This window comes from Ischnura elegans, chromosome 3 (genome assembly GCF_921293095.1).
Source record: "Ischnura elegans chromosome 3, ioIscEleg1.1, whole genome shotgun sequence".
NCBI lineage: Eukaryota > Metazoa > Arthropoda > Insecta > Odonata > Coenagrionidae > Ischnura > Ischnura elegans.
In genome coordinates, this window is record NC_060248.1 from 57,779,032 (window position 1) to 57,806,329 (window position 27,298).

The 27,298-nt window shown below is 39.4% G+C and overlaps 1 protein-coding gene across 1 annotated transcript; it reads right to left on the bottom strand.

Moving 5' to 3' along the window:
• Positions 1 to 1,220: 1,220 nt before the first annotated feature.
• Positions 1,221 to 26,913, bottom strand: LOC124155185 (ionotropic receptor 25a). The gene is made up of 17 exons (XM_046528902.1): positions 26,772 to 26,913; positions 25,531 to 25,698; positions 24,679 to 24,838; positions 23,906 to 24,048; positions 22,075 to 22,313; positions 20,836 to 21,017; positions 19,779 to 19,896; positions 19,185 to 19,412; positions 16,453 to 16,464; positions 16,213 to 16,407; positions 13,438 to 13,776; positions 11,166 to 11,416; positions 9,375 to 9,574; positions 7,319 to 7,451; positions 6,937 to 7,064; positions 5,381 to 5,657; positions 1,221 to 1,717 (listed from the first exon to the last, which is right to left on the bottom strand). The coding sequence occupies exons 1-17, from the start codon at positions 26,911 to 26,913 to the stop codon at positions 1,657 to 1,659; spliced, it is 2,976 nt and encodes a 991-aa protein (XP_046384858.1). The 3' UTR covers positions 1,221 to 1,656.
• Positions 26,914 to 27,298: the final 385 nt, after the last annotated feature.

Genomic DNA, 27,298 nt, shown 5'->3' on the forward strand with positions numbered 1-27,298 from the left:
CCGGGTTACTCATTTAACTTTCAATATCATACTGAACCGATTTCAATGAGTATCACGCCTTGTAGATGGGAGACAAGTCGTCTTCCGAAACGTAAAAAGATTTTAACTTCTCTCGGTGAATACTATTGACGAATTCTTCCCGGGTTTTCAACCATGTTAATAATAAACCAGGTTAATTCTGTCGTATAATCGACAGAATTAACTTGAAGATTATACGACAGAATTAACCTGGTTGAAAACCCGAGAAGAATTCGTCATTAGTATTCACCAGTATAAATTAAAATCTTTTAATATACACTCTATTTGGTGTTGACTATGATGAAAGAGCAGTGGCGGATACAGAAAACACTCAAGGGGAGGGAGCAAAATATATATTGAGTTGCCTTTACTTTTATCGTGATAAAAAATAATCAAGTCACAGGCAGAGTAAAATAAAATTTTGATTAAAGTAATTATACACATATATGAGACAATGCCATCTTATGATATAAAAAAGTCACAATTCTGGTTCTTCAATGTTTGGCAATACGGCCGGACCCGCAAGGGAGGGGCGCGCGCCCCCTGCGCCCCCCCTCTGTATCCGCCACTGTGAAATAGTTTTGCAAACCCCTGAAGTTAAGAAAGCTGTTGTGGCACAGTTTCGCTGCTGGGGAGCTTATCACTCAGCGAGAAATTGTATCTCAGAAAGCTAGTGAGGATCTCACAGTACGAGCCTCCCAGTTTGGTGTTATATTAGACGATATCTCTATTACCCATTTAACATTTGGAAAGGCCAACTTCGAAAAGGCCAACCTGTTGAGTTGAAGCGGGTTGCTCAACAGGATGCAGAAAGGAGATCAGTCATATTTATTTCGAGGAGAGTAGAAAGGAGATCACATTTCATTACCATTGAAGGTTGCACTAGGACTGACCTTTAGCTGTAATGATAAGTATTGCCTTACCATTTTTATATCATGGGAAGTTCTTTACTGCTCAATTAGTGGTTCTATATTTGTAATTTTTTCATTGATGTAGTTTTTTACATCTGGAGATTTTACTTGAGTAAACTTTTCATGACCTTTGTATCAATTTTTCAGAAATAGTGATCGCAGTATTTTGATAAAGCTCCTGCTTGGGATGTTTATGAGGATCCTCTAGTTCATGATATAATTTAAGGAAAGAAATTGATTTAAGAATGGGGAATATTAAAAAAAAACAACGTTTGTACATAATCATGGATTTTTAATGTGGTCTAACCTAAAATACAGATGTAACTCAAGTGCAAAAAACAGGTACGTATTCCTCAATTAGCTTGGTTTACATGGCTTTAAATGAACTTAGTAATGGCATCGTTTGAGTATAGTGAGGATAATTATCCTTTCTATATAATTTCATGTAGAGTATTTATCGATTCTTGGCTGTGTTTTAAATTATTACAACTGCAGAAAAAATACTACTTGAGGATTTCAGTGACATCTCTATCAATTCCCCGTGAGGGCCTCAACATGGAATTCGGATCTTTCTTCTAGCTGCCTGGTGATTCGAACTTTTCCTGAAAACGAATTGATGCTTGGAAGTATTTCAAGTATGGTATATTTCTATTGATGTTTTGCAACAGCATAAATATTATGAAATCGTGTGTAACTGATAATTAAATTTAGACATCGAATCTTCTTTTCACCAACGATTGACTTCCATTGTGGATTTTCCCAAGGTGTCTCCCAATCGTGAGTTGAATCTGGAACATGGGGAAACGATAAGAATTATAATCCATCGTTGGACAACCACAAAACATCACTCTTTGAAATAGCGAATGAAAAGCCACATCACTCTTTACACCTTGTCTGAAAATATGAAGTTTTGACCTCGAAGAGTATAATTCAGGGATACATATTTATTTAGTTTAGTTGCAATTGTATTTGCAACTCACAACATGATGATTTAGTTTTTCAAATGTGAAAGAAGAATACATAAATTATATTGTATCGATATGTTACATGAAAATAATTCAGAGAAATCAGAATAATTTCAAAAATACCTTTTCTGTTGTGATGCCGGGCAGTGGTGGACCTATGGGGGGGGGGGGGGTTTAAGGGGGTATACCCCCCTCGGGTATCCAATTCACACTAGATAGAACGGACATTTTTTTCGGACCCCCACTACTGCTGGAAGGTTACCCTCTACTTAACCCCCCCTTGTCCCTATCCTGGATCCACCACTGATGCCGGGTACTAATTCTTAGACAGTTAAGATTCTTTTTTAGCATCCTATTTATTCTAAGGCATTCGTGATACAATTCGCTTTTAGAGGTAACTTGGATGTACTGCAGAAATTATTGAATATGCAGAAATGTTTTGATAAATTAATCAAATTTCAGTAGACGTGCTAAAGAATCCTCTTTCCGGTGGAAATTTCTCTGTATTCTTCTTTGAAGAAATTTTCCCTCTGAAATTTTCTGTGGAATTAGAATTTGAACAGAAGCACAAATGACAATTTTTCTCGATTTTCACAATTGTGATACACACGTTTAAAATTCCTACCGTCGCACATTATAATGCTTTTCTTCAAAAATATAGCACCATCATTTTATACTAGATCATTTGATTTTGAAAAAAATGTGTCTGCCTTCTTATTTTCCTATTGAGCTTAAATGTGTAATTAGATACCTTAAAAACATGAAACTACTACGCATCGTGAAAATATAAACTCTTTTTCATGTTTTTGCACCTTTTTTTAGGATGTGGGACCATTGTGCGGTATCGACATTAGCCTGCTCTTAACGAAAGTCGCCAAGAGGACCACGCCCTAATGTCCCATCCGACGGACGGAGTGTTGTGCTTGAAGTGTCCTCCACACAAAAATCAAGCAGGTATCGGGTTACCTACGAAAATTCTCGGTCTCCGCCAGATTTATAACTCGGGTCTCACCAAGCTACCATACCAACCCGATCCACCGTTTTATTATTTAGTATAACTCAATTGTAAATTAATTCTCTGTTAACTTAATGCTTATTTAAGGGTTTTCAGTCGAGTTATAAAATTCTTGAATACCGTTAATTGCATCAATAGGACCTCAACCATAATTTTTATCCCATTCTAAATGATTTATTTGGAGAAGGACATTGACCGCTTTCAGTCCAATGTTTCTATTTGGGAACAGGTTTAAAAAATTCATGAAAATTATATTTCGTATAACTTTGTGATTACTTTTATAGCTTTTGTTATGCAAATGAAGTATGGAAGTATTTTTAAAAAGTGAATTGCATGTGTTCGCGCTAAAGGGAGTCCTATGCTTTAATCGACACTCGCATGCTTTGTTGTTTGTTGTGCGCCCGAGTGGGCGAGAGTTTAATTGTTTAAGTTATTGTTTTCGTGGTTGTTGGCCGTGAACGTGGGAGTTTTGAATGTGTCGTCAAGTTGGAAGGATGCCTGAGGAAGCCATCGACGGGAGCCCGACACTCAAGTAAGTGGTGATTTTGGATGATGTGGGACGGCCGGTGCATATAAAAATATACAGCCCACTTTTTAATACTCTCGTGTCGTGTCGCGTGCAGCATGACTTGTGTATACATTGGTTGTTAATTATACCTTCTCAAAATTGGTTATCCTCATCACCCCTGTAGTGAGTATGCGGTTTATTGGATATTTTTCCCTAGACTCGCTCTCCAGTAACAAATGCTCATTTATTCAAAAGATCAATTAATATTACAATGTAAAACTTATATTTTTTGTAGATAGATTTTGTGGCGTTTTCTCATTTGGGGACATTATTGAAAACACATTTTAAAATTTTTGTTCGGGTTTTCTTTCATGATATCTCTTAATTAGTTGTAAAGTAGGTAAATAGTATGTGCAAAAAATAATAAAAATCAATTGGATAAGTTAGTTCGGTCTTTAATGGGTTAGTAAATTTACTAGTCGTTTCACTTCCTCGATAAGCTCTCACTATATCTCAAGGCTACACATGTGAAGGAAAAGCACCATGTTTTTTGCCAAAAAATGGAGGAAGTAATGCAGTAATCAGGGATGGCAAGTGAAACGAAACGAATATCAAAACCAGTAAAATTTCAATAGTTTCGTTCCCGGGAGCGAAATGCAGAAAGGAAACGAAATTGATTTAAACCCGGGGAGCTAAATTCGGATCGGACGTAACGAAATCGTAGTTGAAACTACTTTGGGTCGAAACTTAACTAAAACTCTGGGACGAAAGGAAACACAGATAATATTTCGCACCGGAGGAACCACTTGCTTAACCTTCTAATCGTTTAGTTTCGAGTACGAAGTATGGTTGAATGAAGTAGAGGTTCGGCCTACCGCAATTAGATGCATGGGGGCACTCATTTTTTTTCCACTAACAGGGTAACGGGGAACGCACACTGGCCATTCGATTTTTAAGCTCGATGTTTCTACCTCTCTACTCGCATGTCTAACGTAATGGGTCGAAACTATTCCCTCTTATCCCCCTCCACTAAACATCTGGGGTCGAAACTTAACAAAGAGCCGCGGAGCTCCGATTCAGTGGCGCAGCGAGGGGGGTATTTTGGGGGATAAACCCCCCTCCCCAGAGCTCAGAAATTTTTTAAAGTCAAACCCATTTTACTTAACTTCATTAATATTACTAATAGAGTTTTGTGGCAGTACCTACTGTACTCTACGGATCAGAATGTTGGGTACCAAAAAAGAAGGAATTAAGGCAGATAGAATCGTCAGAAATGAAATTTTTAAGATCAGTAAAAGGCTGCACAATATTGGATAAAATAAGAAACACTCAAATAAGAGATGAACTGGGTGTCCAAGCAGTCACTGACAAATTAAAAGACTACAAACATAGATGGAAAGAACATTTACTTCGAATGCCAAATGAAAGAATTCCAAAGCAAGCAATGGAATATCAACCATTTGGCAAGAGAAGTATAGGAAGACCAAGGAAAAGATGGTGATGTGGAGCCGGAACAGGCTTAGTAGCCTAACCCTGGAAGGAAGAAGAAGAAGAGTTTTGTAAGGATTTATAAAAAATCCCACAGAAAGTCGTAAAACTCACTATTTATCCTACCTAATTTTTCTCTGTGAGGGCCCCCGCACCTCCCGATTACCCTGGAGGGTATGCCATATCCCCAGACACCAACGTATTAGTTGCACCTAAAACCCCCCCTAGCCTTAATTCCTAGCTGCTCCCCTGCTCCGATTAATTAAGTTTCGTTCCTGGGAGTAAAGTACATTTCCTGGTCGAAACTGAACTCGTTAATAGTGATTTTAATTTCGTGCGGGAACGAAACTAAACCGAGGCCTACTATTTTCGTTTCGGTCCGAGTCGAAACGAAACACTATCGTTTCGTTTCACTTGCCATTCCGGGAATAGTAACCCGGTCCCTTACGAGGGTGGAGGGAGGCTGAATAGAGACCTGAAGCTGGGGGCCGTGACTTCGGCGGCGCCGTACTCTCCGGGCTGGCGGAAGAGGATCTCGGGCGCCACGCGGCTCCTGCTTCGTCCCTCGCCCGTCGACCTCTTGCGTTTGCGCCTCCGCTCTTTCCTCCTCTGCTTTTCCGCGTCCACATCGGGCATCTCCAGCCCCCCCTGGTCCTCGTCGTCGCTCCTCTTGTGCCTGTACCACCAGTACTCGAAAGCCAGCGTCACGCAAGCCAGACCGATCCCCACGAAGATCACGATGAACACGCCACCTGCAAGGGGGCATCCATGAATTGCGTGAGGCGTTTAGGAGGGATGGGGGTCAAGCCGATTCTCACCCAATCTCACGTGGGAGAGAGGGGGGATCCTGGCAAGTATCACGTAGTTTTTTTCGCTAGACTTAAGTGTAAAATGTGATCAATCTTAAATACTAGTATTAACTAATCTCAAATAATAATAATTAAATACATTCTTTAAACAAATCCAACATGCAATGCAATGAAGCATAGATTAACGTATTTAAACTGAAAATGCGCATTTTGAACAATCTCACGTGAGATTAAGGCCGCTTTACTTCGGGCACGGAATGGCGCAGGTTAGAGCTGCATTAATTTCTATAATGGCGCGGAATTACGCGAATGCATGAACGAAATTAGAACAGGGGCTATTTTGCCGTCTCGCATCCACGTATTCTCGCACGTGTTCTAGCAATTCACCGCTTTACACGACGCAATTTTGATTGCGCCTTCGCACGCACGTCAGATTGCGCAATTCCATGTACTATGTAAAACGGCCTTTAGATTGAGGGGGTCGTGCCAAATCTCACGGCATGTCACTAAGGGGGGAGGATATCCAAAAATCGCTGAAATCACCTCACGTATTTAATGGAAACCCCACCGTAATGGACACCGTAGTTAATGGATCCAAGTTATAGAGGAACAAGAGGTTATTCGGTGTTTTTTTTATCCGTCAGTCGCAGGTTTATGAATTTAAAAATCCCGTATCGATCGTCCCACATTTTCCGAGGCAAATATTTTAACTCACCACTACTACATTGTAACAATTCTCATTGTTGACGGGAGGAAACAATGAGAGTGAAATAATGGTGGACAACAATAAATTCTCTTAGACAACGCGAAAACAAAGTCAGGGGGAGTCATGTAATGGTGTTTGGTCGTCGTTCCCGATTTTTCTTCGTGAGTACTTAGGAATGACAATTGTGTTTGCAATTTGTATTAATTTTTGAAGTACCTAATGCTACGTGTCGTCGCTCCCGTATATTAAGGGTGCTATATTTTTTTACTATTTTAACGCCATTCAACGGTGGTGCTGCTCATAGAATTATTACGATGTTAAGAATTGGTTGTGAATCATTTTTAAGGTGCTTACATGCATTTGCCTTTCTGATATTTTTTTAGAAAACGGAGTAATACACTTCACTAAATATTTTTTAAATTGATCTGTGGGTTTTTTGGGATATTCAAGATCAAACAATGGCCTTTGGTTTGAGCATTCATTCATATAGAAGATTTGAATGATGTATGTACGTACCAATATTTTGTACACTAATCCCCTCCGATTGTTCATCTTGTTTTTCACAGACTTTTCTCTCAGGGTTCTGGTTCCACCAGACTTCTTTTAATTTTTCAAGTTTTCTCTTGTTTAGAAGCTGCAGAATCCTACAAAGAAATCGAAAGGAATTATTTTAATTTAGAACTTTATTGTCACCTTTTCAGACCTCTATGTTGCCGTGCATTGTAAAAATTTGATGAATAATCAAAATAGTTGCCCCTATTCTCTGATATCAGGGCAACTTACTGAGTATAACGCATTTACTCCTCTCATTAGTTTTTAGTTAATTCGGTTTGCGAAATTAGGACTGCTAAAATTTCCGTCACATTCGCACGAACACTTGTGAAGGTATACGACTCACGCGCTATTGAACTGGTCTTTGAGTGGAGATCCCTGCTGTACAGCAATGGCGTATGGTTTCCTCGAAAATTCTTCTCCTACCATTAGAAGGTCACAGTTTGTCATTGTGAGGTAGCGAATGTCTGTTGCATCCCCTGTAAAAAGTTAATATTGACCATTATTCATTCATCAACGACATTAATAGGTTGATCTACAGCTACTTAAAAGCTAAAATACAAATAAACATCTCTTATAAGTTTAGAAGTTTTTGGGCTCTCTTTCAGTGAAGGTAGTATTATGAATATTTGAGATTTAAAAAAAATTATGAAGGGTTAACTTGAATCCCTCTTGAATTTTCAAGAGCAACAGAAATTTTGTCCCCACATCTTTGTTATTACCTGCATATACATACTAAGCCTGAATCACGTGATAATTTTTCCAATTTTTTTTTCCATTTTATCCACTGATCTCTCCAATGATGGCGGAGAAATGATGGTTTTCAAAATGATGGAAAAAATGATTTTCTCCAATGGCTTCAGGGATGGTAATCCTATCCTTTTTTCCATCATTAGTCACATTTCATTTGCAATTTAGCCTCGCGATACTTTACGCCCTTTTGATGCTCTGAATGGAGGAGTAGGGAAAAATGACGAAGGTGAAAAGTGAGGCTATAAGAGACAGAGTGACCAACATTACGAATTAGAGAAGAAATGGAAATCCGAGTCGCGTCGATCTAATCGACTGCTAGTGGAGATTTAACCCTATTGCTTGCCATTCCCCGCCGTCCTTACTTCAACTATGCTAAGGAAGGGACAACAGTGCAAATGCTCCCTTTAAAAAACATGGAGGTGAGTAACTGGGGCATTCCAATTCATTGAAAGCACACAGTAAACATATACAAGGGCTATTTTTGGCTACTGCGCACGTAACCAATATTGGAATGGTGAAATCCGAGATCATGTGATAGTAAGATTGACTGACTACGACAACAGCGTTTATTTCCACGCTGTCTTTTTCATTTTGGAAATTCTATTTCCATTGACGTTAATAATCATGAAGGCGGAGATGTATCAGGCTTTTAATTTTAAGAACATCTATTTAAAAATATTTTATGTGATAAATTTTGCCATTTCCCAGAGTAATAAAATGGAAGTAGGGGTTTTAATTTCGACGTATGCTTTCGGTACTGCGGACTTTTTGGTACGCCTACCCAAAGACGTCTTGACGCGCCAAAGGCTCATGTAACACTGTCCCAGTTGCTTTGTGCTACCACTGTCAGTTTATTTAATGCATTTTAAAAGTTACTTTTGCCTGAAATTGAAAAGAGTGTTGTTTGTGAGGGATAGAATATTAAATCTTATTGATATGAAGCCTAAATCTACGAAACTAATTGAAAAATATAAAAAAACAGTTCAACAGAACAAAATAGTTTTTTAACATTAATTCTGCCATTTCAACCCTTTGTATTTTTTGCATGCTTTTATCTGTTCCTTATATTAATTGGCAGTGTTTTGTCTCATTTTTGCATTTTTGTTTTCTTTTTAAAAATATATATTTTTTAAAAGTTTTTTTGTTGATTTCAAAATTTCCAATTGGTACGCCTGTCTTGTACCCCCTTGTATATAAATACTGAGGCATCCATCCTTTTCTCGGCACCCCATCAGTATGGTATTGACTTTTCCAGTCTCAAAGTCGTCTATCGCCCAACGCCGCGGCGTAAGCTTTCACCAGGACTCCTATGTGGGTCCTCTGAAGGATACAACACACCGGGGCCGGATACCAAGTCACAGACTTACAGAGTTGTATACGCCCGCGCTCCCGGGGAGGGGTTTGGAAGGGAAGAAACAAGGAAAGAGGCGCCGCCGCGATAGGAGTCCGTCGACGCCACTGGGGTAGGGATAGGGTTGTAAGGGAAGGGACAGGGTAAACACCTTACCGCTATAGCAGCGGAAAGGCCCCACTGACTAGCGAAACCTAGCATTAGCCTTTAATGTGCCAAATATTTCGGAGGATTTTCCTATTAAAGAGAAAAACCCATCGATTAAATCGTTGGATAAACCAGGACATTGCGTGGTTACCTAAGAACGCGAATCCTTCGTTTGACGACTTGGATGCCCTCACTCTGGACACCGCTTCGACTGTGCTACTCGGCAGGGTCGCCTCTTCCATCGCTTGCCACATTTTCGTGTACTTGTCGCTCACTGGGTAGTCCCACACCGCCAACTTGGCCCTCTCCACATCACTTAGGCTGTCGTTCAGGCTCATCTCTTTCCAAATTCTGGAATAAACAGAGAAAGAATGGTTTTACATGCTCTAATTGAGAATTTTTCTTTGGCAGCTTATTTTATTCGGTTCTTCAATCACAGGGACAGATTAGTCCTTTCTAACCAAGAGCTTCTTTTGGGAGAACTTAGATTTCAAGATTTCTCAATTTTAAAAATGTGAGCATTTTCTAATCAATTATAATTATTGTGGCAGCTACATATTTCGCCATTAAACTTTAGAGCACAAAAGAACGCGTAGTTTAAATCTTCCCTGAATAGAGCCAAGGGCGTACCCAGGATCAAAACTAGGGGGGGGGGGGGCAAGCCACGGCTGTTCAAGTTGTAGGTAAGATTTAAGCATGGAAAAGGTGAATGAAATCAACATTTTAAGGAAGCTGTGATAGCTCTTTATTGGTTTTTATAATTATTTGCTAGAAAAAAAATATTATTTTCCTCAAAGACAGTTGAGATTTTTGCTTATTTGCTTTTGCTGCCCCTCGCTGGGTACGCCCATGAATAGAGCTGAACATGTTTACATTTTTGATGCTACTTAGAAGCAGCATTGGGTTATAATGGGTTAAGGCGGTTGTTTTGGGGGTGAGGTTCACTACTTTCCATGGCGGCTTAGTGGTAGGCAATGTCTCTCAGCAATCATGCGACTGCTTATAGGCAGGTGTCTTAAAGGTATTCACCAATTATATTTTAGTATTGTTGAGCCGTATTTATGATTACCATCTTTTCTATTTCTCCAGATTTTTCCAGGAATTATTGGGGGACCAGTCCCACCTCAATCCGTTACTGTTCAAATATTATATCCTTAAGTCGAATTAAAGAACTTTTTACTCCATGTTAATATTCTGCAGTACTTTGAGTGAGAAGGAAGAGGGGTGTACCATTATTGAAAATTATTCCATTGCAGCCTATTTTAATTGCTTCTTCGAATGTAATGGAGGGGAAGGAGAATCAATTGGAATGTTATTTTTTTATTTGAAACTGGCAGATCGTTGGAAACAGAAATGCAGATTGATGAGCGTTCAAAATATATCCGACTTGGGTGTACGACCAAGTCCACGGTAGCCGAGTACGCTGTGCTCGACCATATAATCGACCTAGGAAACACAAAAATTGTGGCCGAGGTAAAGATGTTGAAGCGAGACTCGTGAGGGAAGCCATAGAAATCCAGGAGAAGTCAACATTAAATTCGATTGGGACATCAGTCTCAAATTCAGTCGTACGTGGCAAACGCTAATGCAGAAAACTTCACCAAACCACACCTCCTCTCGCACCCCACTTCCCCTTCATCTACTGAAGAAGATACACTCAGATATGAATATAATTTTCTTTGGTATTAGTTGGGAAAAAATTGGGGTCACCCAAAATATGACGCGGCGACATAGCCCAAAAGATTAGTTACGATGACACTAAGAGGAAAAAACAGAGAAATGATCACTGAATTTAGGTGATGTTGGACTAGTTACTGCTTGAAAAACGCAGACAAAATGTTGAAGTTTACAACTCCATTCCACACAAAGTAATGTTCATGAGGGTACTCCAATGTCTCAAGGGACAGGGCTCATGGATGTCGTTTCTTGGTCGCAGACTTACTCATAAAACCTGTCCTCGATGTCCGCCATCCTTTTGAAGTACGTCATGGCCGCGGATCCGTTGACGGGGGCGTACTGTATCTTGTACTGTTTGGCCAGGTCGTCGAGGGACTCGATGGGAGTGTCGAGGCGGGAGACGGTGAGGAAGGCGGCCAGATTAGCCGTGTAGGACGCGATGATGATGAAGCCGAAGAGCCACCACGTGGCCGCCACGAGGCGACCCGAAAGGTTCTTTGGAGCTTCCCCTCCGCCCTGAAGTCATGGGAAGAGACGAAAGTGTCACGTTAGTTACCTCAATACTCGTGTCACTCAGATTTTCCCGAGAACTTTGCGCCACGAACTTCGAAAACGGTAGCACCGCAGCGCCGACACTGAATCCTCTCGAAACTACATTCCTACGTGTCATTAAATTGGTGTCGGGTTTGCATTCGTGTCTGGCTCTATATTGTAGCAGAATTCATGATGATCGAGTCGTCCGTCCTCTCTAAGGCAGTTTGATCTAACCCTGATCCAATCCTAATCCATCTCTGGTCCAGCTGGATGATCCAGAGATGTATCCAGCCCTGAGGGCGATGGACCCGGTCAGGGGCGCAGCTAGGAATTTAGGCTTGGGGGGTTTTAGGCACAAATAATACTTGGGTGTCTGGGGGTGTGGAATACCCGCCAGGGTAAGCGGTAGGTGCGGGGGCACTCCTTCAGAAAACTTTAAAGATAAATGGTTCAAACTGGTGAGTTTTACGGCTTTTGGAGGGATATTTTATTAATATTTACACTATTCTGTAAGTAATATTATTCCAATAAAGTAAAATTGATTAAATTTTTAAAAATTCTGAGCTCTGGGGGGGTTTATCCCCCAAAACCCCCTCCTCGCTGCGCCACTGGGCCCGACCGTCGGAACATCGGAAATAATGGAGAGCATGATCCGGCTGCTAACCCCGCAGCAATTTATCAACATCATAAGCCGGGTAAACTTTGAATATTTATATACTTTTCCCGATATTGTTCACTAGGCTGTCAGTCTATCTTCCTAAAATATAACTAAAAGAGTCGTATCGAAATCAGTACTTTTATATGCTGCTATATGTGCTTCCATCCGAAATTCGACGATAAATTGAATATAAATTGATATATGTAGGTACAGTCTGTAAAAATGGTTCATTATAATGAAGAGGGGTTAAGGTTACTATGTAGCATCTCTATAAACTCATTAAATCTGTATGTTTGTGTAGTTATCAGGACTGTCATAAGTAACATAAGAGTAGATATAAAATCATCATTCGGTATTTTTAAATTTTGAGGTTCTCGGTGACTTTTCTTCGATTTCATTAAATTCGCGTCCTCAGAACTCCGATTACGAAGAGATGTATATTGACATTGGGAATGTATCTATTCTAGTAAATTTAAATAATTTCTTCAAATCCAATGTCTTATTGTCGAAGAAGTGGTTTGTTTTCTCTCCCCTGAGTTTGATTATGCATAAAAACTTCAAAATTCATGTATCGCATCAATCGTTAAATGTTGATGTGCATTTCAAAAACCTTAAGTAGCCTGTTCATGATGTAAACGAATCCTAGTACTCCTCCCTCAGCAGTTACTCAACTCCCCTTTTCAAATACTTTTCTTGTTTTTGAGAAAATACTCGATTAAAATATATACCCTGAATATAAAACAAGTTTTACCTGTGTTACTTACCTGAAATCTTCCATTGTTGAAATGTGTTTCGTTGACTCTCTGAGCTTGAACCGCTCATGAAAGAATGGATTCGGGGGTCCCAGGGCGGGCCCCGCAAAGGATACGCTCTCGAGGACCGGGAACCAAGTCCGAGACTTATACGCCCGTGCCTCTCGAGAGGGGGAGGACAGAGGAAGGAAAAAGGAAGGGAGGCTTCGCCGCGATGAGAGCCCGACGACACCTCCAGGGGAAGGATAGGAAAGGAAGGGAGGGGACGAGGAATCCCGCACCGTCACAAAGGCGGGCGGGCCCTACTATAAGCGAAACCAAGCATACGCAATTAATATTCTACCAATCCTAGTAGATTTTCATATGAGGAAGAAAAATCTATCGATCGAATCGGTAGACGCTCGTGAAACAATAAAATTTTATCGACGGTGCATCAAATCAGTATACATATTTACATGCATGTATTCATGCCGTCGAATACCTGTTAACCCACAGCGAAACGGTAGAATCTCCTCGTCAACGTGCGTACATGTAGGTTTCATTTTTCGCCGTGGCTTAAATGCCAATTCATTTCCCGTGCACATCAATCTGACCTGTGGGGTGAGCGACGTCATGCAGAACCAGAGGCACTCCTTCAAATCGAACTCTCTCTTCTCCTCGTCGTCCTTGTATTTCTCCTTGTTGTTCTGATAGCTGTATGGACTCCACCTGTCGAACACCCACATGAGGAAGCTGGTGAAGAAGTAGGCCGCCAGAATGCACAACCAAACGTCCTTCTCGAGCACGGTGAGGAACTTGAAGAGAGACGTCTCCGTCTGCGGTTTTTTCATCAAGATGGTGATGCCCACCTGGTCGTAGTAGGGCACCGTGAAGTCCACCACGTTCTCTCGCTCGGCCATCACTGCCATCGACGACAGTGCGATGTCGGCCCTCTGTAAATCGTTTTGAGGAACAATTAATAGTGGATTAAATAGGGTGGGCTTTCGCCCAATACCCAACCCATGTCCATGTTTTCATTTACAGCCCACGGTGTGATTAGAAAAAAATAGCAGAATTATGGAGATTTTTTTCATCAGAAAACCAACATTCCTCTTTGAGAAATCAACTTTTTGAACTCTTCCTCTTTGGTCACTTTTATTTCTTTCTTGGAAATTATATTAGCAACACTAACCAGTTTTTTTGGGGGTAACATGGATGCTAATTGCTAAGTGATGGAACCCTAAAACTAAACATCAATGGTAACAATATATTTTGTTGGTACTGGCATGAACTTCTATCGACTCTGGGCCGTGATGAGAGTGACATTATTCGTTCAATGGTATCAGGCTGAACTATGTGGAAGTTCATATTCGAAAATAAAAATAAGACTACGTTGACTTGCACTGGTGTGTTTCATCAGTACGACATGTTTTGAGCCATATGTACTAGATAATGACCTCTATGGGGCGAAAAATGTCGTACCGAGGAAATAAACCAGTGGAAGTCAACGAAGTCCTCTTTTCATTCGCGACATTATTCGTAAAACACAGTTCACCGATTGTGCACTTTCCTCACTCTTCCTTGCATGCAATTATTTGGGGATTCGTAATAGATAATCATCTATTTTAATTCCCAGTCAATTCATAATTAGACAAAGAGAGCCCTTGATAGGACATTTATTTGTATAAGTATTCAATCTATCTTGCCTACACCGCTGTTCCATGCGTGTTTTTCCTCCTTACAATTAATCACGGCTTCATCCCACGAGAGCCGTAAAATCCTAGTATCAATTATGCTGTTCATCAATGTGTCAGATGGCACCTTCGGAGAATTTTCAGTCATTTATTTTCCATACGTAAATCATACCGAAGATGGTCGTTTTTTTTAGACCAAAAATAGCGATTCATTGAAAGATTTCCACATTCCGCTGAAAAAGTAAGTCAAGGCGAAAAATAACTGGGTGCGGTTAAGACCACTTGGGAGAAGTGTGAACTAATATGACGATATTCTGACAAATGTAAAATATATTATGGAAATTATTTTGCTTGCTAAAATAATTATTCACACAAATTTGCAAAGTATTCAAAATATTAATGCAAATATCATGAGACGTTTCTTATGCAGAAATTAGAAAAAAATTCTTTTCACAATTTATTCTTACATTTTTTTTCATTCTTCAATGATTCTTAAATAGCCAATACACTTACAATTAGTATCGATAACTCGGGCAAAACGCATAGCTACACGTGCTTTGATAAGGAAAAGATTTGCTTCCGTGGCGAACCAGCGGCCGTGTGGTTACTCCTAGAGGGAGTGCGTGCATGTGAGTGAGTAATTGAGCGTAATGCATGTCTGTCAAGTGTGACGGAAGAAAGAGAGCGTGACGCCTAGAATCCGTTTCATCCCCTGCAGCATACCTTCGCGGTGCGCTTGTAGAAGTTTACTCTTCAAAATCTTTCTCATTTAGCCATTTAATTTCACTTTTAAAACAAAAACGCGAAAGTTTCCGCTTCATTTCATGCTTTGGTGACGCCATAAGAATATTGGTTCATTAACTCGTCCAGGGAGACCCGCTAATTGAGGTAACGAATCGCTCGCAAAAGTGTGGACAACTTCGAACCACGTGAGTCCGTAGCGAGAAAGGGAGGAGCAGCCGTGACGCGGTCAAGCCGCTTGGCAGGAACCCGCGATGTGGAAACGCAACTTATCTGCAAAAGAAGTAATGCCTGATTTTTTTCGGCGAGCAATGGCAGTGAAGGTTTCTCGGGTCTCACACTGGGTAGGGTCTTCCATATCTCCTTCCGGCGTTACCATGTCCAACGCACCCATCATCCTCAGGGATTCAGAAATCCAAATTCAGATTCATTTGATTCCTGAATCCCTGATCATAATAGGCTAATCAGGGGCGCACCGGGGAATTAAAGCTAGGGGGCGTTGTAGGGGTGTACGAGGTGTAAGTGGGGGGGGGGGCTCCCACCGAAAATTTTTAAGGTTAATGGTTCAAAATGGTGAGTTTTACTGAGAGATATTTTATTAATACTTACGATATTCTAGAAGACTTATTAATCCAATTTGGTGAGATGGATTAAACTTTTTAAAAAATTCTGAGCTGTGGGTGGAGCCTGCAACCATGAAAAATGTTCTAAAGTCCTGACGCGACGGTTCAGACGACGTAAAAGTGCGGGTCTCTTAAGTTTTTAAACTATATCACGCCGATATCTTACCGACGATAATAGAAACTTAGTGAACGAGCGTACTTCGCTGCCCAGCGTCCGAAAATTTTTGGGCACATGGGAGTGATGCGTTTTCTCGCTATACTCGAACATCGCCATGAAAAAGGTGAGATTAGGCCATGTATACAAGATAACATATCGTCTTCAAATGTTTACCTTCTCGACAAGTTCCTTGACCATTCCATTCCATTGGCCTTTCTCGTCCATGTAGCCAAATTTTTTGTCCGGGGCCTCGTATATCTCGTACTCGAAGCCGACAATGGCTCTTATCTCCTCGATCATGTCGATGCAGTAACCCTTGTACTTGCGCTGTGCCGCAGCGGGCTTCCCCTCCTCGCCCTCCTTCTTGCTCTTTTGCTCCTCCGCCGGTTTCTCCGCGTCTTCGTTCAGCATCACGAACGGGTGTTGCTGCGGGAAAAATTTGCGAATTAGCCAACGTTACAGCCTACCCGCCGTAATGTTTTCACCTTTTGGTGATTGCCCGCGATACGTCCCCATGGGAGACAGCTATGATCCTTTTCTCACTTGCAACTGGCCCAATCGTGCAAGCCCGGAATGTTTCGAGCGACGTCGCGGCAGGAGATGGGACGTGCGGCACTAGGGATGTGGGATGGTGAGAGAAGGGTGGGCGTTGCCATGTTTACTCAAAAGACTTTGTCAGGAAATGGAAACGAAAGACTGTCAAAAGCCCTCTTCTTACTTGGCAACACAGCTAACTAACTCATGAAGCGTACACCGCGTACAACTGATAGCGACTGAATTTCCCAGAAATCAGGCTCCGCCCATCGCATTTTGGTTGGTTTCTAGGAAGTCACGTGCCCTCCGCCCTCACCCTCCGAGAAACTTGGGCCCTCCTCTCAGTCGCAAAGATACTTGAAATGAACTCTAGCTAAGGGGCACTTACCTCTTAGCCTCTGACTTTCTCTCAATTCCTTATAGCTGTGGACTGATAATATAGTATCTCAGGTGTAAAATCTGCTAAAATTGGGATAGTAATAAATACAGCAGCAAGACCTCGAAAAGTTTAATATTTATCGAAAAATCAGGTGGATTACGCAAACAAACGTCTGTGGAGGCCAAGTCATTATGTCTTCGTCTGTTTCACTGGAAACCAATTATGAATTTTAATTTCAGTATCATGCAAACGTAATGTATAGCTTCATTCATGCGTTCCGAATACCATCCAAGCCCAAAGAAAATTTATGGCAATGGGCCTGCGGCAAATAGTCCTCCCGAAAAAAGTTGTTAAAAAAATAGCGTTCTGTAATTTCCGAGTCGTTAATCAGTCAACAGCTGAGCCCTGTGTTATAAAATGACATAGGCGAAGCATAAGGGTTATCAGAGAGAATTAGAATTCCCCGAATGATTTCAATGAAATATCGGTTGAGGATATAAACTTTATCGTCAATTTTACGTTCCTTGATAAGTCAATCGTCAAGCATTATTAAATGCATTCGAAAATAATAGTGGCTTAGCTTAAATGTATTCTGAGAGACTGATAATACCCTAATTGATTTCGATAAAACATTTAATGGGTTTTTAAGGTTAATCATCCAATAAATTGCTAGTAAGCTATAATTTGCTGATGCGTTAGAATTTCCCCATTTTGAGCTTGGAACAACTATCTGTGTTCTCAATCATCCATTTTATATCAAAAGGGCATTATACTAAATATACTAGCAGTGGGTTACGTTGCAATGCTTTCGAGGCTTGGGAGTTAGGTTTCCGGTATGCTTCCAAATGAATGCCGAATAGCCCACGAAAATACGCTCATCTTCCGTTGCACGCTTAGGAGATGAGCGAAGGAAAATTTTGGCTACCATTAATTACGTGACGTGATTTTGGCGGTTTTTACCCCCAAACCCTCTTCATGAGATATTGTGAAATTTGGCTCGACTCCCTTCCCTCTGCCTCTAATCTCACGTAAGATTGTTCAAAATGCATATTTTCAGAGAAATACGTTAGTACGTTAGTATATGGTTCATTGCGTTGGATTTATTTAAAAAAACAATTTGTTTAATTATATTTATTTAATATTATTTAATACCAGCATTTAATATTACTAATAATTACATTTTACACTATTTCTTTTGGAAAAAAATTACGTCACACTTCAAAGCACAGCAAGAGCAAGTGACCGTACGCGACCGACCGACCGCGTGACTTTGTACGCAGTCACGCGGACGGGTGCAAAGTTACATGGCGAACTTCCTCCGCACGTGACCCTTGCCGGAACCCCCTTTCTTTCCCTCGTGATATTAGGCGAGAATCGGCTTGACCCCCTTCCCTCCATAAACGCCTCCCGTAATTAATGGATCCCCACTTACATCCATCCACCTCAGTGTGATTCTTCAGCGCCGATGGACTAGTCTCTTAAATGCTTCTTGGAGTCTCCGCGATTGACCATGAAAAGCCGAGACGTGAAGAGGCAATTAAATTATATTGGAGGCTGGATCAAGGCTTACGAGAGAGTTTCGCTGATGGTTAACTGGTTAATGAGTAATTAGCATATAATTTTTACTCTACGGTTATAATTTAAAATTTAACTCTACGGTTCTAAAATTTAAACAACAGATAGTCATTTCCACACTTTAATGTATTACTCCACTAGCGACCATGTTTTCGACAGTCTATTCCATTTTCAAGGAAAAAATGACATGGAATGAAAATGACATAGATTTTCGAAACCATGGTCGCTAGTGGAGTAGTATATTAAAGTGCCGAAATTGCCATCTGTTGTTTTATATTATATCATGGATATATCGCATTTCCTCCACGTCAAGAATCAAAGGATTGCATATCTACGGTGATAGTATTAAATTTAATATTACATTGTCAAGTAATCATATTATCTTTATGGGGTCATTGGGCTAGAATAACCGCTAAGATACGTTGATATTAGCCAGTGTAAGAAGATAAATGCAAGGAAAAAAGAAATAAATGAATTTGTATTTGTTCGTTATGCTTTATAAGGTTTGATTTAAATCAGGATAACCAGGGAAATGAAGTATTTAGTCTCAGTCATATTTCATTATTTCAAATTTTTTGGTTCATCATAAAAGTACTCGATGTTTAAAAAATAGTGTAGTTTCATGACTTCTCGTAGTATTTTATAATTTTATGCTTACCACCACTGTGACTATGCGGTACACCTTGACGGAGGTGAATTTTGATAGACTTTTAGCGTTCTTTACATAGATTGGGCTATTTATTCCAGCCTTCCAGGAACCGACGCTCTCTGCGCTCACTGCCATGCTATTGACTATGGAAACTTTTTCCAGCTTCATGGAAAATTCCATTAGGGATTGTCCGTTGCCTTCAATGGATATGGGAGCGTAGGATGGGGTGATGTCTGCCTGTAAAATGGTAAAGGAACATAAAAATGAATTTATAGTCTCCTTTCCAAGGCAATAAAGTTACTTTTTCAAGGTAAAATTTTCTCTATTATTCCTTTTCTAATTTCAAAACAAAGACTATTAATTAATTAAATTTATGATGAAATTTTCAAGCGTTTAGAATTGTTAGTCTAACTTCAGATTTGCAGTATTTGTTAAAAAAACACCATATTTTATGGCAAATCGTTAGTTAGCGAGTTTATTCTCATATAACGGTCGCTGCGTTTGACCACTAAACTCTCTATATACCTCTCAGTTTGAATCATTATTCTGTATTCTTCTTTGAGAGCTAGTGTATCTATAAGTAATTGTATTTTTTCTAGTTACCTCTTCCATGTACTTCCAGAGATTAAGGTCAGTTCTCACCGGAGGTTCCGTTTCTTCGTAGTCATCACATGTGACATATGGGACTGCGGTTCTCCATTCGACATCTTGTAGCATTGAGCTGAAAATATTCACTCTCGTAAGATATTTCCTTAATATTATTCCCATATTTTCTTAACTAGCTTTGGATACATTGATTCTTGTTTCCGTTTCATTATTAACCCTTTGTAGTGGTGAAATGTCGAAGCTATGGAAATCACTATTGCGTTTAAACACCGCGGGCTTCAAATAAATATGAAAATTTTCTCTGCATTCTTTAGTGCATTTTATTTATCGTAATACATTCTCGGATTATATTATTCAAAATTATGTTTCTTTTTCCTCCCTTATCCTAAGAAAACCCAAAATGCTAGAGAAATATACATATTTGCTGCAGATACAGTGGCGCCGACTCCATGGGGCTTGAAGGGGCCCGAGCCCCCTCAAAAATTCGTTATGGGGGTGAGGAAAAATGTGTCAGGCTTGCCGATTTTCCCCGGAGTGTCCAGTTATCGAGAGTCGAGTTTTCAGGATTCTAATTTTGATGATATGACTCTTCTAAAATGCTTGAAAAACTTAAAAACTCACTATTTATAAACTTTCCCGAGACAAGACCGCCGCTATGGCCCCTCAATATTTTTTATGGTTCTTCGTATTAAATTATTTCGAATTTTTAATTTAACGTGAAAATGTCAACTTTGAAATGTAAATGTAACGGGAACTCTAATCACTAATATCGTCAGTAGTCAGTGGAGGATCCAGATAGGGGCTACAGGGGGCTATATCCCCCCTTAGGACATCCAATTTACACTAGATAGAATGGTAATTTTGTTCGGACCCCCACCACTGCTGGGAGGTTATTCCCCAGGACTCCACCGAGCCCCATCCTTGTCCGTGACCTGGATCCGCCACTGTCAGCAGTCCCTCTGAGCCTAGCAAAATTGCCTTGACAAGACTATAAACTCAGCCATTATGAATTTTATTCCACTAATGATTCGCATGGGGTAGTATATTTTATTACTTCACTGCTACAATGGTCCTTAGGATGAGGTCAAAATAAAATGCAGCATCCAGTTCTGGCTCTGCCGTGAGGCTGTACGTTGTCTTGAGATCTGCGAGTCTCACCCTGCTCCCTTGATCTGGCTCTGGTTTTACCAAGAGCACCGTTGCGTTCGAGCATCCGCATTTGAGAGCGCCTTTTTCCTAAAAAAAAAGAAATATTACCTTGTAAGCACCATTATACCAATTGATATTATGATGAAATGGTTACCGAAACCTAAGTTGCCATGGAATGAATGAGTAAGCCATAATCTCCTTCGTCGTATGCGCTAAATCTACTAAATTTATGCCCGTATCTTTTCCTCTAAATTATGTGCGTAAAAAGAAAAAAGTTAAATTACATGTTCTTCTCCCTAAGATGTGCACCTTATCCGTATTTTATTATACTTACTCACTGAAATTAATCAATATATCGATTGCAGTCAACAAGAAATAAGTTATCTGGCCCGATTATTTGATAAAATCCTTAAGTATGGGAGTTATCAATGTAATTGCTTTATCAGGGGATAAAGTACACCTCTTTGTCAGAGTATGATCTTTTGATCAATCAACATTCACTAAATGAAAGGGAGCACAACTTCTCTGCGTTATTTTCCCTCTCCATTTACCACTGCCGCATTTGAGAGAGTTTTTTTTAGTAAAAAAATAAATATTATCTCGTAAGCATTATAATACCGACTAATATTACAATTAATGGATTATAGAAACCTAGGTTTTCCATGGAATGAACATAATGTTATTTCTGCATTGTTCCAATGTTATGAGTTCATGAGAAATTTCGCAAGATTTTAGAGTTAGATCCTAAATATTGTTTGATTTTGGGTTTTCCTTGTACAAGTGAATTCCATTTGAAATATAAAAATATCCGGGTTTTGGAAAAGACTGTGAAAATCGAAGAGTTGAGTAATAGTGTGAGATTGGAGTACGCTGTTGTCAGATTAAGGTTTCTCAGGCTATTCTCCGCATGCTTGGAAATGCGATGACGTGACGTTTCGCTGAAGCTTGTGCTACAATATTTTCCTGGTTGTCTGTATTAATTAAAAAAAAAACAGATTCAGGAAAAATAGATCGAAAGCACCAAATTTATATAGGAAAAACATTTAATAAAAGCGTCAAATTTGAAGTGTGTTATTTCCCCGCTCAAGACTGGGTGCCAGGGCCGGCTAATGCTAGCTAGTGCTAGGTTATCTTCATAACGTACCTTCGTTATTACATGCCAAGCGAACTTGCGTCCAAAGAGCTTATTGGTGTTTGCAGCATCGAGAACAGCTTTGGCGGTGTCCAGTCGTCCAATCACGAAGAAGTTAGTTATATCCAGGTCACGGAGACGAGTCAACTGCTCGCGGATAGACTGCGCTGTCTTTGCAACTCCCCCGACTGGTGACATAACGTGTCGTGTCGGCACATTTTGTAGCAAGGACTTGTATTTATGGCCCATAACTGAGGGAATAAACAATGATCCATGAGGTTAGCATTTCTCATTGGAATTGCAAGTCATGTCGTATTATATTTTTCACAGACTACTCGAGAATATCGTGCGTTGACGGGCTTTAGCCAGCTACCCAAACATCGTTCTTTTCTGTGGAAATTTGAGGACTTTTACAGACATCGGACATAAAAGCACTGGACCGGTAATCGGGAGATCCGGGTTCGAATCCCGGTCAAGGCGAATGATTTTTATACCCTCTGGGATTTTCGCCCAATCTGTATTTTGCGGGTGACTCCGTAAAGTTATCATCGTGGCTATTAGTAGTCCCGGCCTTTTTGGGCTCATCGGTTGAGAGATTCCTTAAACACGATAGGCATTCAGTTGGTTGCTTACCAGGTTGGTGCTTTTCCATTTGTCGCTTTTATGCTTTTTTTTAAACTCTATTCTTATTTTATTTGAATGGCTCTGGTATGCAGTATACCTTAAACAAGCAGAAAACTGAAGAATATGCAGGTAGGGAGAATAAGTATATTTTTTAAGTATAATATAATAAGTATAACTTTCATCTTTATAGTTTCTGGGATGAAAACTTTGCAGGTGCGTATTTATAGCATTTTTTAAATCTTATGTATGCTTATTATTTTACTTTTAGGCAGTGGTGTATCAAGTTGTTATCTCCCTCCTAACGCTTATACTGGTGTGTATTCCATACTCCCACACACCCCGGTATTAGTTGCACCTAACCCCCCCCCCCCCCCAGCCTTAATTCCTAGCTGCGCCCCTGTCCTCTACAGCCAAGAGTCAAATACATAATTTACCACTTTGAGACGAAGTTTCATTAGTAGATGAAGGACGAAAGTCTTCCAAATCCGAGAATATTAGATAGATTATAGATGCTGTTATATATTACTGCAGGCACCCCCAATTAACACTGGAGATGTTTCCCGTAAAGGTGGCTTATTCATTTATATCGTGCTGGGCAGTATGTATTAAGGGCGGATCACTTTACGCCTGGGACCGCCTTTCCTGTGACTTTCTTGATTACGGGAAAAGTCAATATTTATACCTGGATTCGCCACTGCTTTTTGGACACTCAATGATAAATGATATAGAAAGATATTGCACTGTCTAGTTGACGATATTTTTGTGCATAATTTCATATGCAATTCTACGATATCTCTCAAGAGAAAGTCGGCTTTATTACATTCAGTTAATGAAATGAACATCCATCTTTTAACCTGGTCTAATAATTAATTATTGCAAAGAAAGTATTTGCTTGGTTATTTTATATCCAAATAAATTATCGGGCAGACATCCGAGGTTTAATGCCAATGCAATCTGTAGTGCGCCATTTTCTATGGAGCATGAAATTGCGCATCTTCAAGCTTCGTGTTTTCTTCAATAGTGTGTGCATTCATGTTTGTATTAGAGCAATGACAATTGTGATGCATTGAATTCGTGCTCAGGTTCATACGTTCATGCAATTCACGCCTTGAAACTGTGCATTTTGAACTGGAAGGACGAAATGTCACCGGATTGCATAGCTACAGGCTTAGTTTAAATGAGCTAAATGGTGAGTATGAATTATTGATAATAGACCTACCCACGCTGTCATCATACAAGACGGCTGCGTTCGATATATTCTGCACTTGAACGAGGCTTCTCACTACTTCAGGGATGAGGTCTCCAGGGGGCATTATCTGCAGCAAGTATTTCAGCTTCTCCGAACTAAGGTTCTGCCACTGTCTGGAAGAAAGACAAGATAGCTGATTAACCTTATCATATAAGTTAACTAATATTTTTCTTTGGTTGGAATTAAACGACAGTTAGTGTTAAGAGCCAGATTTAAACTCTTCAAAGTATTCTCACGATTTTTCCTATGGTCAAGGACCCTATTCTTAGTATAATGTTTACACTACTTATGAATTTCGTATCAGGTTCTTAATGAGATACTGAATTATGTCAAGATAAATTGCAGAGAACTAATGGAGATTTTACACGGAAGCTTAAAAACTTTTATCCAACTCCAGCTGCAGTTTTACTGTATGATTATATTTAATTTTAACTTTGACTCTAATTTTAAGAACCTTATCATACAACTGGAATTGATGCAATTCCGTTTCTCGATAATTTGTAGGTTTTTCATATGAAATTCGTAATTTTTATTTAAACTGATAAGACACATCTTCTATGTCTGTTCTATGGTAACTTCCCATTTTTGGGTTTCATACCGCTCACATTTAACACTTTGGCGATCGATAAAAGAATAGAAGCTTATCAAAAATATGCGTACTTACTTAGGGATAGTACGAGTGTAAAAAAGAGATATATTTACGCCAATTAAGGCATCTTATTTATATTTAAAAATGCATTTACCTTATATCACCTTGTTGGCCATATGACGTGCTCACAGTTGGTAACCCCAGTGCAGATGTGAAGTATTTCACAGTTTCAGATGCTGTTCCCGCTATCGTGGTGTCGACGACTACATGGGGTGGTTTGTCTTCAAGCAAAGAATCGTTGTATGCTTTGCAGACTAGATGAAAAAGAAATACGAACAAAGGATTATAATGCATGACGCCAATGGGGTGTCTTTTAAATTCAAACTATCATTTAAGAACTTCGCGTAATTATTTAAGCGAATGCTGCCTTGTAGCCAAAGTGAGGATAGACAGTTATTAAATGCGTGAATTGAATTTAGGTCATAGGCTAATATATATATCATATAATAAATGAACAAAAACTGTTGATTCTGTTATATAGTACTCATTTCTACTACGTTGTATTAGATTTCCGGCTTAAATTAGTGGTAACACGATGGAAGGAATTAAAATTCACTTTGTGCGTTCCACACTGAGTATTAATTATCAACGACTATTTTCGAGATAGTTATATCACCATCAAGGTACATAAAAATAAAAAATTGTACTTTGATAATGATTGAACAGTATTGGCACCATGGTCGATGTTAATGAATACTCAAAATAGATCGTTCAAAGTGAATTTTTTTCCCGTCTAAGACATTCTTTCTGAAAACGAATAAAAATTTAAGTCTCTTAATTTGTTTACCATCGTTTTTTTTTAACAATAACAGAAGTTCTCGTATGTATGAGTAAATATTTCAAGCTGTTGACGAGTAGGTCAATGACGCTACTTTCACTACCCCTCTTTTTTGCACGAATATACGCGAGTTCACTAGGGCACATTACGGAGGAAACCGCAACTTACGTTCTTCTAGCAGATCATTGGCGCTAATTTTCGATCCAGCATTCACAACTCGGCGGACGGAGTCAACTCTGGCGCCGCCTCCAAGGCCTCTGTTCCTGCGGGCGTAGTTCAAGGCAACGTCCAGGGCCCTCTCAGCTATACCGTTCTCCGCAGAGTTCCCGACGAATACTGTTGTCATAAATAGTAATAAAGCACTTTGAAGCGTGATCGTTGTGCGTCATGGTGAAAATTAAAATATGTGACTCAGCTTATAGTAGTATTTTAATACAAGCTGTATGATTAATAATAAGACAATGAGTCACTTGAACTGAAATCAACTCCGTTTTTCTTCTTTCTTCCGTATTTTCCTCCATTATCCATGTTTTTTTTAACGCACAGTAAGTTTTTATAATTTCAAAATTTACGGGAAAAGGTTTATAAAGTTGATTTCAAGTAATGGATTTCCAAAGTGAATAATTAACAATTGTAGTCTAAAAATCATAGAAATTAAACAGAGAGTGTTTTTATGAAATTAAAATTACTTATATATAATTAATTTTTATTATACAAATTAATTATTTAAATTATATCCATAAGGCTACCGTATTAAAGGGCCATAGTATTGACAGTAAGCCCTCATCTCAGTGACGTAAATGGGACGATCACGGAGAACTTACCCCAGTTGCTACTTGGAATGTTTCTAATTTGGATTTTGTTGGTAAAAGGAATCTTCCAAAGCTGTGTTTCTCCAAAAATTTCATAATATTAAAAAAAATCATTAATATTAGCTCACACCGATAGATGCAGATGTTGGCCCATCGGTTAAAATATCAACTAATGCCCAAAGTTGTTGGAGTTGGGCCTTTGTTGTTACTTGTTGATACTACGTTGTTGGGCCATAGTTGATATTTTAACCGATAACTTCCTCTCTATTTTCTCTCTGAATACAATGTCATGAGTACACTCTCCGAGCCTACTATAAGACTCTTAATACATATTTCTGTCAAAACATACCAAATATCTGAAGAAGTTGTGAAAGGTAGTGTAAAGAGATATTATTTAAGGAATTATCAATGTGAAATAGATCTGATCGATTTTTTATGAATCACATCTTATGTCCTATTCTTCACAAGTGCAAATCAATTTGCATATTTTTTCTCGACCATGACCAGACGATGAAATGAAGGGGTACAGAAGAAGTTTTATAAATCTTTTTTATTTACAATGAGACTCTTCTCTTGGGAGTCTTATTGGTGACTCACATATGTTGATATTTTGTGTGGACTCTGGTGCCACATCTTTGAAGAGCACATTTATCATGAGAAGTAGCTGCACTTTGTAGACCTCCATCTGGAAGTTCTGAAATGCAAAGAAAAATGCATGTACTTTATCTTGAGTGGCCATTGTGGAATTTTGATTCCCCTTTTTTATGGTAAATTACACCTCCCAGATGTGTCGTAAAATTATATTTTGGCTCTCAATGCTCGAGGTGAATTTTATAATGAACTTGATTGTAATCTACCAAAAATCAAAGAGTGTTTTTGGTATGCTAATACCTTCAGAATCTCCATTGCATAATATCAAGAAAATGTCTCGTCCTAAAAACAAAATGACAATATTTTATTATTCTTAAACATATGAATGATTAGTTTACAAGCATTGGCGTCACCAGAAATTATGGAACTTAGTGGCACAGTTATAAAATTCTGTTGATTAAAAGAATGTTACGAGCTCTATTTTCTGTATTTTCTCTGGAGTTCTGATTACTCCAGAAATTATTAATTTCTGC